This window comes from Babylonia areolata, chromosome 12 (assembly GCF_041734735.1).
Source record: "Babylonia areolata isolate BAREFJ2019XMU chromosome 12, ASM4173473v1, whole genome shotgun sequence".
In the NCBI taxonomy this organism is placed as follows: domain Eukaryota; kingdom Metazoa; phylum Mollusca; class Gastropoda; order Neogastropoda; family Buccinidae; genus Babylonia; species Babylonia areolata.
In genome coordinates, this window is record NC_134887.1 from 37,773,679 (window position 1) to 37,788,678 (window position 15,000).

A 15,000-nucleotide genomic window follows, 5' to 3' on the forward strand; every position below is an offset into this window, starting at 1 on the left:
AAAGCTCAAGTCAGGGAGAAGAAAAAAGGTGAAGAAGAAGAAGAACAACAACAACAAGAAGAAGAAAGGCACGGAAGACCTTGTGAATGTGATGAGGACGACGAGAAGGTAGGGGGGGGGGAGGAAGGAGTTTTGAGGGGTTTGGGTGGGGGTGGGGGTGGGAGAGGAAGGAAAGGTGTAGGTGTGTGTGTGTGTGTGTGTGTGTAGTGGGGGTTGTGGTGTGAGGACAAGGCGAGGACAAAGAAAAGGAAACAAGCGAAAAATAGAGTAGAATAACGATGATAATAATAATAATAATGATGATGATTTTAATTATGATAGTAATAGTGATGATTGTGATGACGATAACAAAAAAGAAGAAAAAAAAAAAAAGGGGTGGGGGGGGGGTGGGGGGGGGGAGGGAATAAGAAAAAACAAAATCGATTAGACACTTGACTCGGGGGGGGGAAGGGGTGGGGGGTGGGGGGCTGTGGTGAGTTACGGGTGCTATGCTGTTGGGGCCAGGGTCCTCATACCCCGTCCGTACTCATCAATAATAATGGTCATCACAAAAATATAACAAGGGCTTCGTCTTTACTGAGAGAGAGAGAGAGAGAGAGAGGAGGGGTGGGGCGAGGGGGGGGGGCAGAGTGGAGGGGGAAGGGGCAGTGAGTTAGATTGTGCGATGCTGTTATAATTGGTCTGATAGGAAGGGAGGGAGGGAGGGAAGGAAGGAAGGTTATCATCTGTGTGCTTAGATTTGATTGGCCGCGCTACTGCGATTTGTGCACCTGCGCACGGATGAGTTTTTCTTTTGTTTTTCTTTTCCACTCTCTCTCTCTCTCTCTCTCTCTCTCTCTCTCTCTCTCTCTCTCTCTCTCTCTCTTCTGTTTTTTGTTTTAGCTGTGAACACTTGAATTGTTGTCTTTCTTTTTTTTTTTTTTTTGCTTCCTATTTTTTTTCATTCTTCTTAATGCATTCATTCTTTGTCTGTCTGTCTCTGTCTCTCTGATAACCCCCCCTCCCGACCCCCACCCCCACCCCCAGGTTTTCAACCTTATCTTTCATTTCTTTTTAAGTCATCCTGTCATGGAAAGCTTGGGAAATAACTACTGTACACGCACAGCGAAATTTCTGCTTTATACTGGGGGGGGGGAGAGCAGAAAAAAAAAAGCGTTCTTGTTCACCGTTTCACATTACGGAAGTGGATGGCACAAAGAAAACTTTTATTTGTTTATTTTCTTATTTTTATTTATTTATTTATTTATTTATTATTATTTTAAAAAAAAATAGTTTTGTGAGAGTTTGCTTGCGTTCGTGCGTGCATGTGTGCTTCCATTTTTGACGACGTTTGACTTGCGTGCACTGCGTATGTGTATATTATGTTTTTTTTTCTTCTTTCGCGAATTTGACAACGGGTTTGTGTGCGTGCGTGCTTACGTGTTTGCTCATGTTTCTCATGGAAGTTGCGCTTGCGCGTGCGTGCGTGCGTGCGTACGTACATGCATGCGTGCGTGCGTGCTAGTTTTTCACATGCACTTGACGAAAGATTGGCGTGGTATGCGTGCTTGTGTTTTTTTTTTTTTTTTTTTTTTTTTTTTCCCCTAGAAAGAGCAGTTGACTCGCGTGCGTGTATGCATGCATACGTTTGTTTGTTTGTTAGTCAGGCAGGCAGGTAGTAGGTTGTTAGGAGAGTAAGGCTCGCGGTGTGGTGTGGAGACACTGTACCCCCCCCCCCCCCCCCCGCCACCCCCCCCCCCCCCCCCCCCCCCCCCCTCCCCCCAATCGTGACAGCCGGTAGACCGTCGGCTTGTCTGTCTTGTCTGTCGTTGACCTGCTGTGATCACGAGCAGGCAGGAAACGCGTGACGGAAAGGGAAGACAAGAAAGTGGGGGAGAAAACACAGGGGATAACGGCAATGAAATCTGCTTTGATTTGACAACGTATGTTTATTACTCTTGTTTAATCAAGTAAACCGTGTGTGTGTGGGGTGGGTGGGTGGGTGGGTGCGGGTGTGTGCTGATTATCTGGTTGTGGTTTTCCGCAATTTATCTTTTATTCTTATCTTATCTGTCTGTTATAATCAATGTGCAGTATAGTAGGCTGTGCTTATAATTATATTCAAAATAATGTTACTTAATTCTTTCTGTTTTTTACATTAAGAATACCAGTTATTACCTGCAGTGTGTGGATGTATGTATGAAACGGTGTTTGTGATATTTTTTTTACATTTGTGTCTTCGTAATATTCGTAAAAGCTGTTGTTGACTTTTACAGTTATGGCCCCCATGTTGTTTACTTGTCTATGTTGTGATAATGCACCTGACCAAATTTCTCCAGTTGGAGATAATAAAGTTATTCTTATTCTTATTCTTATTCTCCCTCCCTTCCTCCCCCTCCCCCCCGCCTCTCTCGCTCTCTACGCACACATGTCCACACAGGCACACACACACAAACACACACACGCACGCCCGCCCGCACGCATGCGCACACGTGAAAATCGTGAGTGCAATGCCACAAAACAGGAAATGGATCAAACTCGAGGGGAGAAAATAATATAATGATTGGGATGAGAAGCTGAGGAGGGTTGAGGGTTGAGGCACGGTGTGTGTGTTTGTTGTGTGTGTGTGTGTGTGTGTGTGTGTGTGTGTGTGTGTGTGTTGTTGTTGTTGCTGTTGCTGCTGCTGCTGCTGTTGTTGTTGTTGTTGTTGTTGTGTGTGTGTGTGTGTGTGTGTGTGTGTGTGTGTGTTCTTTCTTTCTTTCGTTCGTTCGTTCGTTCTTGCTTGCTTGCGCGCAGTTGGCACGTAAGATGAAATGTATTGAAATATAATAATACCACGTGGACGAGAAGGTGTGGGGAAGAAACAGTTAAATTTAAAATTTTTTTTTTTATTCTTATAGAAACGATGGGAGGGAGAGGGGGATTGTTGTGAAAGTTTGAAAAAGGAGAAAATTGCGTGTAACAAGAGCACGTGTTAAGGTGATGTGGTTACCCCCCCACCCCCCCCTTTTTTTTCCCTTTCCCATCTTGTTTTGTTTATATATATATATATATATATAATGTACATACACACACACACACACACACAAAACCCGACGGAATGGGAGAAAAGGCAAAGGAAAAAGTAGGCGAAGTGAATGGTGTTTGGTTTTTTGTTGTTGTTGTTGTTGTTGTTATTGTTGTTGTGGTGGTGTGTGGGTGGGTGGGTCTTTGCGCGAGGATAGGTTTGGGGGTGGGGGGTGGGGGGTTGGATTTGTGTGTGTGTTTACATCTCTCTCTCTCTCTCTCTGTGTAGATATATAGGGAAGGGAAAGAGAGAGAGAGAGAGAGAGAGAGAGAGAGGGAAACTACTTAAAGAAGGGTCTTTCAATATTTGCATTTCTGACAAGTGACTTCTCCCAGCACCCCCTGCCGCCCCCCCCCCCCCCCTCACCCCGCCCCCTCCCCCAACCTCCAGGCAGATTTTGATGCTCCCACTAGTTCCAGACAACGTGGGCGAGAGAGAGGTTGCAAGGGAAGGGGTAGAGAGAAAGAAGTAAAAAGAAAAGAAAAAAAACAAAAACAGAAAAAAACCCCCCAAAAAAACAGAGAGAGATGGAGGGAGGGAGAGAGACAAATACATAGAGATGTGAGTAAAAAAAGAAAGAAAAAAAAAAGAAAAGAAAAAAGGACAGGCCTGTGGGGTCTTTCAAACTTGAAAGGAACTGGCAGATGTGTTAGTCTGTCGGGTTTTTTTTTTGTGCCTGCATCAGGATGCGTTCTTTTTGTGCGTCCACGAGAGAACACACAAGCGATATAATAATAATAATAATAATTATAATGATTATAATGATTATTATTATTAAAACTTTGTTTTCTATTTTAATACAAGCTCAAGAGGGAGTGGATCATGAACAAGCATGTGTGTGTGTGTGTGTGTGTGTGTGTGTGTGTGTGTGTGTGTGTGTGTGTGTGTGTGAGTGAGTGAGTGAGTGAGTGAGTGAGTGAGAGAGAGAGAGAGAGAGAGAGAGAGAGAGAGAGAGAGTGTGTGTGTGTGTGTGTGTGTGTGGATGTGTGTGTGTGCGCGCGCGCGTGCGCGTGTGCGTTTTTGTTTGTTGATTTGTGTGTGTGTGTGTGCGTGTGTGTGTGTGTGTGTGTGGATCCGTACATTTTGACACCTTGAAACTGAAAGTCACTGATGCCGCCGCGCAGAGAATTAATTAACCGGTGTATATATATAATCGAGACTTAGCTGGAAGGTGAGGTTTAAATGGAGTTCTTCCCAAAGAGAGAGGGCACCCCCCCTCGACAGAAATAATATGGTAGAGCACGGGTTTTTTTGTGGTTTTTTTTTTGTGGTCTTTTTCCCGCTCTTCTCCCTTCTCTCACCCCAGTCTCTCTTGTTGTTTTTTTTCTGTCGAGAGCTGTTTGTGCGTGCGTGCGTGCGTTTTTTTTTTTTTTTTCTCTTGTTCGTTCGTCGACCTTCGGAGATGGTCAGTCCACTTCCAGAGCGGGGGCCCTAAAATCCAGCACAGAGCTGCGGCGCTGTTACAGTTGACGAAGCAACAAAGACAGTGGAAGAGATGCTTGGAAGGGGTGTATGGATTTGGGTCGTCGGGTCTTCTGGGGGCCAGACAGATGTCTTCATTGTATGTGTATAATTTCCTCGTCCAAAGAATTATTCTCCTCTTCAAGACAGAACACTTCATTGTGTACGCACGATTGTTAGTTCCCCCCCCCTCCCCCACCCCTTTGTCAGTGAGAGTTCTGTTCTAATTATAAATTAGGGTTAGAGTGCAGCGGTGGAAAGCGTCGGCGTTGAAATGATGAGTGTGCGTGCTGTTATTCTGGTAGATACGGTATCAAAAGAAAATTGCGAGCATGCTTGTGTGTGTGTGTGTGTTTGTGTGTGTGTGTGTGTGTTTGCTCGCGAAGAAGGCAACAAGAGGAAATCCACGTGCACAAAAGTCCGCGTGATCAGAAGCCCAAATATAGCTCTTCGCTGGTGCCACGCGAGGAGGAGGTTCACAAACGTGTGCATCATCCTGAAAGCCATATTGAAAAGCTGCCCGCCGCCACCCCCCTTTTATATTTTATTAAAAACAACAACAAAAAAACTTTTGAATTTTTTAACACGTGTGCGTGAGTCGCGGTCATTCATTTTGAGGAAGGTGGAGACACGCTTGTGTACGAGTCGCAGTGATGATGATTTATTTATTTATTATTATTATTATTATTATTAGTTTTATTTTTACTGCTGTTGTTGTTGTTGTTCCCAAATTATCTCTTTGGGCAGAAAATAACGACACTGTTGAATGGGGTTTTTTCTTCTTCTTCTTCTTCTTCTTCTCCCTTCCTGTGCGTAATTTGTGTTTGGACTTTGCTTCTGCATCTTCTCTCTCTCTCTGTTTTTCTCTCTCTCTGTCTGTCTCTCTGTTTCTCTCTCTCTCTCGCTCTCTCTCTCTCTGTGTCATCCATTCTTTCTTTCTTTCTGTCATCCATCCATTCTTACTTTTTTCTTTCTTTCTCCCACTCTCTTTAATTCTCTCTCTGTCTCTGTCTCTGTCTCTGTCATCCATTCTTTCTTTCTGTCATCCATCCATTCTTACTTTTTTCTTTCTTTCTCCCACTCTCTTTAATTCTCTCTCTGTCTCTGTCTCTGTCTCTCTCTCTGTGTCATCCATTCTTTCTTTCTTTCTGTCATCCATCCATTCTTACTTTTTTCTTTCTTTCTTCCACTCTCTTTAATTATCTCTCTCTCTCTCTGTTTCTCTCTCTCTGTCTCTCTCTCTCTCTGCCATCCATTCTTTCTTTCTTTCTGTCATCCATCCATTCTTACTTTTTTCTTTCTTTCTTCCACTCTCTTTAATTCTCTCTCTCTCTCTCTGTTTCTGTCTCTCTCTGTCTCTCTCTCTCTCTGCCATCCATTCTTTCTTTCTTTCTGTCATCCATCCATTCTTACTTTTTTCTTTCTTTCTTCCACTCTCTTTAATTCTCTCTCTCTCTCTCTGTTTCTGTCTCTCTCTGTCTCTCTCTCTGTCATCCATTCTTTCTTTCTTTCTGTCATCCATCCATTCTTACTTTTTTCTTTCTTTCTCCCACTCTCTTCAATTCTCTCTCTCTCTCTCTGTTTCTGTCTCTCTCTGTCTCTCTCTCTGTCATCCATTCTTTCTTTCTTTCTGTCATCCATCCATTCTTACTTTTTTCTTTCTTTCTCCCACTCTCTTTAATCTCTCTCTCTCTCTCTCTCTCTCTCTCTCTCTCTGTGGCTCACAAGCCAATGCGCGTTGATCGAGTGAGAGAGAGAGGGTGGGGGGGGGGGGGAGAGGGAGAGAGGGAGGGTAACCAAATCGAAGTATCATGATGACATTTAAGTTTGCGAAGAAACTGAAACACGACTTAGAAATTTGATCACTACGTTTTCATTTCTCATCCACCTGTCTCTCTCTCTCTCTCTCTCTCTCTCTCCCACCCCCACCCATTTATCGATGTGTGTGTGTGTGTGTGTGTGTGTGTGTGTGTGTGTGTGTGTGAAACACGTGCACTTGTGCGTGTGCATGTGCATTCTCTCCCCCCCCCCCGCCGCTCACTTTCAAGGCACCACCCCCCCCCATCCCTCGCCCCCCCCCCCCCGGTTATAAAATATTTGTAAGTACAGTTACTTAAAAAAAAAAAAGAAGAAAAAAAAAGCACGTTCGCGAACACGAGAGAGAGAGAGAGAGAGTGAGCCTATTTGAAGAGAATGGGTCGTGGAGGAGGTGGGAGGGTGTGAGGTGAGGGGGGGGGAGGCAGTCCCCACTCCCCCTCCCTCTCCTCCTCCCCCTCCCCCCAACCCCCCAATGAAACTTGGAAGCTTGCTGGTTGCGGCAAGTTGATGATAGCAGTGAGTGCGCTGGTAGGTCGCACCTGATGTCCGTGTCCACCAGGCTGGTCCGGTACACTGGTGTGTCGGCTTTTGTCTCTGGCTTCAGTGTGGCAATGGGATGTATTGTACTTTGGTGTGTGAATAGGATGTGGTGTTGTGTTGTGTGTGTGTTGTGTTGTGTTGTGTGTGTGTGGTGTGGTGTGTTGTGTGGTGTGGTGTGTTCTGTGTGTGTGTGTGTGTGTGTGTGTGATGTTGTGTTGTGTGGTGTGGTGTGGTGTGTGTGTGTGTGTGTGTGTGTGTGTGTGTGTGTGTGGTGGTGGTGGTGGTGGTGGGGTGGTGGTGGTGGTGGTGGTGGTGGTGTGTGTGTGTGTGTGTGTGTGTGTGTGTGTGTGTGTGTGTGTGAGAGAGAGAGAGAGAGGGAGAGAGAGAGAGAAAGAGTGAGTGAAAGAGAGAGAGAGAGAGAGAGAGAGAGAGGATCTCAGTGCTGTCCACTTCTGTTGGGCTGGAAGCCGAAGTGAATTTAGAAATTATCGATTATCCTCAATATTGTGATATATTTATTTTGTCTCGTTATGATATGCCCTGTCCACAATATTATAATAGTTTTTAGTTTAATCTTTATTTATTTCTGTATTATAGTTTTGTCTAGTATTGTTTGATTAGCACACGCAAAACTTAAAGCTGATATTCGTTCATGTTTACCCCGTTTGTGTGTGTGTGTGTGTGTGTGTGTGTGTGTGTGTGTGTGTGTGTGTTGCGCGATTATTGATTTATCGGGTACCACACCCCTTTCAAATAAAGGCAGACACGTTGATAAATATTGGCGGTAGCTGGGGAAAAAAAAAAAAAAAAAAAAAAAAGAAAGGAGAAAAACAGCAACAAAACACACTGCAGGCGGTGACTCGGTGGAGGGGGGCGGGGTGGGGGGGTGGGGGGCAGTAGCATGCAGGATAGGATTAAAGAATTAAAGAATCCGAAACCTACTCCAGGTAAACATCGTAGTCAGTCATGACTGGACAGGACGAGAGAGATAAAGAGATACATGGTGAGAGAGAGATGCAGAGAGAGAGAGATCTACTCTCCTACTAAATACTGGCATCAAAGAGCATTTGTTGTTGGTGTTCCTCCCCCCCCCCCTCATCCTTCACCGTACACCCTCACCCCTTGACATGCACCTACCCTACATTCACTCTACCCCCCCTCTCCCCCCTCACCCCCCCCCCCCCTGGTCATTCGCCAACCCCATTAGCCCCCCCCCCCCAACCCCCCCTCAGTTACTTTATTGATCAAGCGTTTCAGCTTGGGATACAGACTTTCTAAATAGTGTAAGATTTGCGATGTTGATGTCTTAACACTTCCCCCTCCCTCTCTCCCCTTTCAACCCCCCTACCCCCTCCACCACCACCATCCCCACCATCTCTCTTCTCTCCCCGCCCCCTTTCTTCTTCCCCCCGCCCCTCCCCTCCCCTCCCCACTCCCCTCTGTCTCTCTGATTGGGTGGGGTTTTAACGCCCGCGTGATATCGCTTCAAGGTTCCCACCGATGGGTTAGCGGAAAATGACGTTTGTCTCACCTCAGGGTTTTATGGGATTTGTTTATTTTGTTATTTATGTATTTATTTATTTGTTTATTTATCATTTTTGGAAAGCTAAAGTTATTTGAGAATTTTGGGAGGCTGTCCCCCCCCCTCCCCCCCGCCACCAGCCCCCCGCCTCCTTCATGTCACCCTTACCCCCCCCCCAGCCCCCCTCCCTCCTTCCCCCATACTGCCTCCCTGTCCTTGTCGCTATTAATGTCTGTTTTTCTTTTTTGTTTTCTCTTTTTTTTTTATCTTATGAAAACAACAACAACAACAACAACGAGAAAACAGGCCTATTTCTGGTTGTTTGATTTATTGATGTGAGCTTTTTGATTTGTGTGATACGCATTGACCAAGTGAGACACAGGAGAGAGGTCAAGTCGAGTTTTAAAATACAAGATGAAAGATACATTATGATTATGGTTGTCCATAGAACATGGATGGATCCACACACGCGCGCGCGCGCGCGCACACACACACACACACGCACACACACACGCACACACAGAGTTATACTTTATCTATTGAGAAACGAGAATAATATAACGCTGTGTTTCGATGGATTACGTCGTGGGGAAAGTGGGAAAGATTAGAGAGAGAGAGAGAGAGAGAGAGAGAGAAGTGGAATGGGGTCGGGGGGTGGGGTGGGGGCGATGTGTGGAAAAAGGCTCCTGTGATCTTTTAGCAAGGAAATCTGTCTTCTTCACACTTCATATAAAATCGAAGAGCCCCGAGAGAGAGAGAGAGAGAGAGAGAGCGGCAGTGGAAGACAAAAACAATTTACCGATGACGTTTGACATTTCTTCTCTGGGCGGCTGGAGGTGACGGCGATGGTGGAATGTTCGATATTGATTGTTAGCCGCCTTCCTCTCTCCCCCCCCCCCCCCCCCTCTCCGCCACCAACCCCCAGCCACCCTGCCCTCCCATCCCCGACCCCACCCCTCTCACAGACACACACACATACACCCTTTCTCCCTCCCTCCCTCTACCTTTGACTTTTAGAAGAGTTCTTTTCCAGTGGGATCGTGAGTGAGGCGTGTTGTTTGTTTTTGTGGGGGGGTAATTATCCATGGCGAGTGTTTTGTTTCCCAACAGAGAATAACATGTTGCTGCTTCTGCAGTTGGTGGTGGGGAGGGGGTGGGGGAGAAGAGAGAGAGAGAGAGAGAGCCTTGAAGCAGCAGAGAAGGAAGGTTGTTTTAGTCTTTTTTTTTTTTTTGAAAGTGGGCAGTTCATGTGGCTGACTTCAGGGAAGAGTCAGCTTTCCTAGTAATGGTTGACACGAGGATGAGTTCCAGCAGTTTTATGTACTTATTTATTATTATTATTTTTTTTAAGGAGAATGATTTGGCTTGAGTGTTGGTGACTGGAGGTGTCTTCGCGCGTTGTCGGATAGTTGTTACCTGTGTGGCCTTTCTGTTTCTTTGTTTTTTTTTCCACATTGTTATTATTATTATTATTATTATTGTATTCATTTTCCCCCCTTTTTTTATAGATTAAAACTTGTCGCCTGGTTTATAGAGAAAAAGATGATAATCAAGTGCCACGAGGATTAATGCGCGCCACAAGCCTTGAGAGACATGAAGCAGTTCCAGTTTGTTGATTGAGTGAGCGGTCACAGCAGACAAGAAATACGACGGTGACAGTTTGATTGAAACGAGACGTAGGAGGACATGAAGCCTCTTCATGCCCAGGATACCTCAAACAGTGTGTGTGTGTGTGTGTGTCCGTGTTTGTGATTGCCATGCGCGCGCTGAAAGTGCCAGAACAGCGTAAACCCCACGATGCGGAGTCAGTGCTGGAAGTGCGTCTTCCTGCTCCATCGGATTCGGATCATTCTACGAGTTGTGCACAGCGTTTGACAAGTTAACCCCCCCCCCCCCTCTCTCTGTCTCTCTCTCACACACACACACAGAGTGTTGCACAAACAAGCTTCCTTTCTGGCGCGCGCAGGACAAGGATGGAAGAGGCTGAGTGTGGACAGACCGTCGTTTACAATGAAGTGGCTAGTAGTTCAGCTGGCTTTGTTGTTGGAAGATTTGCAGTGAATCGCCTCGACGACTTGCAAGTTTAATGGGGAGGCCTCAACAGTCGTGCTCACGGGTTGCCTTATGTCTCTGGAGTGAGTCACCACCACCACGACCACCACGAGCAACCACCCAGTGCCTTGCTGACAACGAATCTAGTTTTGCTCAACGCGCTCAACTTGACCACTTTTTACTTGACTTAATAACGCTTCTCGGTAAGAGAGAGCCTAGCCGGAGGAGACAGTGACACACAAGACGAGGTTCTTCATTTGGAAGCTGAAGGCTGATTCTGCCCTCTTCTCCCCTCTCACCCACCCACCCACCCACCCGCACAACAGTGATAATTTAACCAGGAGATAGATACACAGCTGTTGCAGGCAGATGAGGTTTTAAGCCGCAGCGTTCTATCGTGTGCATTGTGATGACTGACGAGGATACGAGCGGACAAAAGCAGATACTAATCCTCATCACCACCACCGTGTGTGTGTGTGTGTGTCTTTTCTGTTTCCTCCGGGGAGAGAAAAGTGCCATTTAAAAATTTTTTTTTTTAATCTCCGTTGTAGCAGCCAAAGTTGTGTGTCCTGTGTTCAGTTTGGATGAGACCACGTTTTGCACGTGCTGCACGTCACTACAAAGCCTGTGAAGGACCTGTTACCTGTTGAGGGCATGGCCCCTCCTCCTCCTCCTCCTCTTGGGGCCGGGTCAGGGGTGGTGGGGTTGGGTGGGCAGAAGACTTTCTGTGTTTTGTGAACTTGGTGGTGGGTCTGTGAGGCTTTGGTGAACTTGGGTGGTGGTGGCGGCGGCGGCGGTGGTGGTGGTGGTGGTGGTTTCTGCCCTAGAGAGGAGTGTGAGGGAGTCTCTTGTGCGTGTGTGTGTGTGTGTGTGTGTGTGTGTTGTGTGTTGGGAGTCCCGTGTTGAGTCAAGTTTGGTGCCATGTATTCTGGAGGCGGGTATTACGGCCAGTCGCACCTGCCGCAGCACTGGAACGGGAGGATGATGTATCATCATCATTACTGGAAGAGGTAATTATAATTAAAAAACAACAACAACCAAAAACAACAACAAAAAAAAAACCTCACAAAAACCACCTGTTCAGGTGTGTGCACTTGTAGTGTGTGGCTTCTTGTCTTTTTTTTGTTTTTCTTTTTCTCCCGTCTCGATAGTTGTGCCGGATATCACCAGTCTCTTTTGTGTGTCTTCCTGTCTGTGTGTCTGTGTATCTTTGTCTGTGTTTCTGTTTTGTCGGTGTGTTTGTGAGTGTTTCCCCCCCCCCCCCGCACCCCCCTAATCTGTCTGTGCCAGAGTCTGATGGTGTGTTTGTGAGTGTTTCCCCCCTGACTAGTCTGTCTGTGCCAGAGTCTGATGGTGTGTTTGTGAGTGTCCCCCCCCCCCCCCAATCTGTCTGTGCCAGAGTCTGTTGGTGTGTTTGTGAGTGTTTCCCCCCCCCCCCCCCCCCCCCTAATCTGTCTGTGCCAGAGTCTGATGGTGTGTTTGTGAGTGTTTCCCCCCTGACTAGTCTGTCTGTGCCAGAGTCTGATGGTGTGTTTGTGAGTGTCCCCCCCCTGACTAGTCTGTCTGTGCCAGAGTCTGTTGGTGTGTTTGTGAGTGTCCCCCCCCTGACTAGTCTGTCTGTGCCAGAGTCTGATGGTGTGTTTGTGAGTGTCCCCCCCCCCTGACTAGTCTGTCTGTGCCAGAGTCTGATGGTGTGTTTGTGAGTGTTTCCCCCCTGACTAGTCTGTCTGTGCCAGAGTCTGTTGGTGTGTTTGTGAGTGTCCCCCCCCTGACTAGTCTGTCTGTGCCAGAGTCTGATGGTGTGTTTGTGAGTGTCCCCCCCCCTGACTAGTCTGTCTGTGCCAGAGTCTGATGGTGTGTTTGTGAGTGTCCCCCCCCTGACTAGTCTGTCTGTGCCAGAGTCTGATGGTGTGTTTGTGAGTGTCCCCCCCCTGACTAGTCTGTCTGTGCCAGAGTCTGTTGGTGTGTTTGTGAGTGTCCCCCCCCTGACTAGTCTGTCTGTGCCAGAGTCTGATGGTGTGTTTGTGAGTGTCCCCCCCCTGACTAGTCTGTCTGTGCCAGAGTCTGATGGTGTGTTTGTGAGTGTTTCCCCCCTGACTAGTCTGTCTGTGCCAGAGTCTGTTGGTGTGTTTGTGAGTGTCCCCCCCCTGACTAGTCTGTCTGTGCCAGAGTCTGATGGTGTGTTTGTGAGTGTCCCCCCCCTGACTAGTCTGTCTGTGCCAGAGTCTGATGGTGTGTTTGTGAGTGTCCCCCCCCTGACTAGTCTGTCTGTGCCAGAGTCTGATGGTGTGTTTGTGAGTGTCCCCCCCCTGACTAATCTGTCTGTGCCAGAGTCTGATGGTGTGTTTGTGAGTGTTTCCCCCCTGACTAGTCTGTCTGTGCCAGAGTCTGATGGTGTGTTTGTGAGTGTTTCCCCCCCTGACTAGTCTGTCTGTGCCAGAGTCTGATGGTGTGTTTGTGAGTGTCCCCCCCCTGACTAGTCTGTCTGTGCCAGAGTCTGATGGTGTGTTTGTGAGTGTCCCCCCCCTGACTAGTCTGTCTGTGCCAGAGTCTGATGGTGTGTTTGTGAGTGTTTCCCCCCTGACTAGTCTGTCTGTGCCAGAGTCTGTTGGTGTGTTTGTGAGTGTTTCCCCCTGACTAATCTGTCTGTGCCAGAGTCTGATGGTGTGTTTGTGAGTGTTTCCCCCCTGACTAATCTGTCTGTGCCAGAGTCTGTTGGTGTGTTTGTGAGTGTTTCCCCCCTGACTGTCTGTGCCAGAGTCTGTTGGTGTGTTTGTGAGTGTCCCCCCCCTGACTAATCTGTCTGTGCCAGAGTCTGTTGGTGTGTTTGTGAGTGTTTCCCCACCCCTGACTAGTCTGTCTGTGCCAGAGTCTGTTGGTGTGTTTGTGAGTGTTTCCCCCTTGACTAATCTGTCTGTGCCAGAGTCTGATGGTGTGTTTCTGAGTGTTTCCCCCCTGACTAGTCTGTCTGTGCCAGAGTCTGTTGGTGTGTTTGTGAGTGTTTCCCCCCTGACTAATCTGTCTGTGCCAGAGTCTGTTGGTGTGTTTGTGAGTGTTTCCCCCCTGACTAGTCTGTCTGTGCCAGAGTCTGTTAGTGTGTTTGTGAGTGTTTCCCCCCTGACTAGTCTGTCTGTGCCAGAGTCTGTTGGTGTGTTTGTGAGTGTTTCCCCCCTGACTAGTCTGTCTGTGCCAGAGTCTGTTAGTGTGTTTGTGAGTGTTTCCCCCCTGACTAGTCTGTCTGTGCCAGAGTCTGATGGTGTGTTTGTGAGTGTTTCCCCCCTGACTAGTCTGTCTGTGCCAGAGTCTGTTGGTGTGTTTGTGAGTGTTTCCCCCCTGACTAGTCTGTCTGTGCCAGAGTCTGTTAGTGTGTTTGTGAGTGTTTCCCCCCTGACTAGTCTGTCTGTGCCAGAGTCTGTTGGTGTGTTTGTGAGTGTTTCCCCCCTGACTAGTCTGTCTGTGCCAGAGTCTGTTAGTGTGTTTGTGAGTGTTTCCCCCCTGACTAGTCTGTCTGTGCCAGAGTCTGATGGTGTGTTTGTGAGTGTTTCCCCCCTGACTAGTCTGTCTGTGCCAGAGTCTGTTGGTGTGTTTGTGAGTGTTTCCCCCCTGACTAGTCTGTCTGTGCCAGAGTCTGATGGTGTGTTTGTGAGTGTTTCCCTCTGACTAGTCTGTCTGTGCCAGTCTGTTGGTGTGTTTGTGAGTGTTTCCCCCCTGACTAGTCTGTCTGTGCCAGAGTCTGTTGGTGTGTTTGTGAGTGTTTCCCTCTGACTGTCTGTGCCAGAGTCTGTTGGTGTGTTTGTGAGTGTTTCCCCCCTGACTAGTCTGTCTGTGCCAGAGTCTGATGGTGTGTTTGTGAGTGTTTCCCCCCAGACTAATCTGTCTGTGCCAGAGTCTGTTGGTGTGTTTGTGAGTGTTTCCCCCCTGACTAGTCTGTCTGTGCCAGAGTCTGTTAGTGTGTTTGTGAGTGTTTCCCCCCTGACTAGTCTGTCTGTGCCAGAGTCTGATGGTGTGTTTGTGAGTGTTTCCCCCCTGACTAGTCTGTCTGTGCCAGAGTCTGATGGTGTGTTTGTGAGTGTTTCCCCCCTGACTAATCTGTCTGTGCCAGAGTCTGATGGTGTGTTTGTGAGTGTTTCCCCCCTGACTAATCTGTCTGTGCCAGAGTCTGTTGGTGTGTTTGTGAGTGTTTCCCCCTGACTAATCTGTCTGTGCCAGAGTCTGTTGGTGTGTTTGTGAGTGTCCCCCCCCTGACTAGTCTGTCTGTGCCAGAGTCTGTTGGTGTGTTTGTGAGTGTTTCCCCCCCTGACTAGTCTGTCTGTGCCAGAGTCTGTTGGTGTGTTTGTGAGTGTTTCCCCCCCTGACTAGTCTGTCTGTGCCAGAGTCTGATGGTGTGTTTGTGAGTGTTTCCCCCCTGACTAGTCTGTCTGTGCCAGAGTCTGTTGGTGTGTTTGTGAGTGTTTCCCCCCTGACTAGTCTGTCTGTGCCAGAGTCTGTTGGTGTGTTTGTGAGTGTTTCCCCCCTGACTAGTCTGTCTGTGCCAGAGTCTGTTGGTGTGTTTGTGAGTGTT

General features: G+C 47.6%; 1 protein-coding gene across 9 annotated transcripts in view; it reads left to right on the top strand.

The window, feature by feature from the left end:
• LOC143288597 (uncharacterized) overlaps positions 1-15,000 on the top strand; it is a 201,240-nt gene that overhangs the window by 58,287 nt on the left and 127,953 nt on the right. For 8 of the 9 annotated variants that reach the window (XM_076597224.1, XM_076597226.1, XM_076597229.1 and 5 more), the window contains exon 1: positions 11,329-11,449. The exons of the other annotated variant lie outside the window; for it this stretch is intronic. In XM_076597224.1, the coding sequence (XP_076453339.1) occupies positions 11,361-11,449 (89 nt within the window). In that variant the 5' untranslated portion in view covers positions 11,329-11,360. Of the gene's footprint in view, positions 1-11,328; positions 11,450-15,000 lie in introns of those variants that run through there. 9 annotated transcript variants of the gene reach the window in all.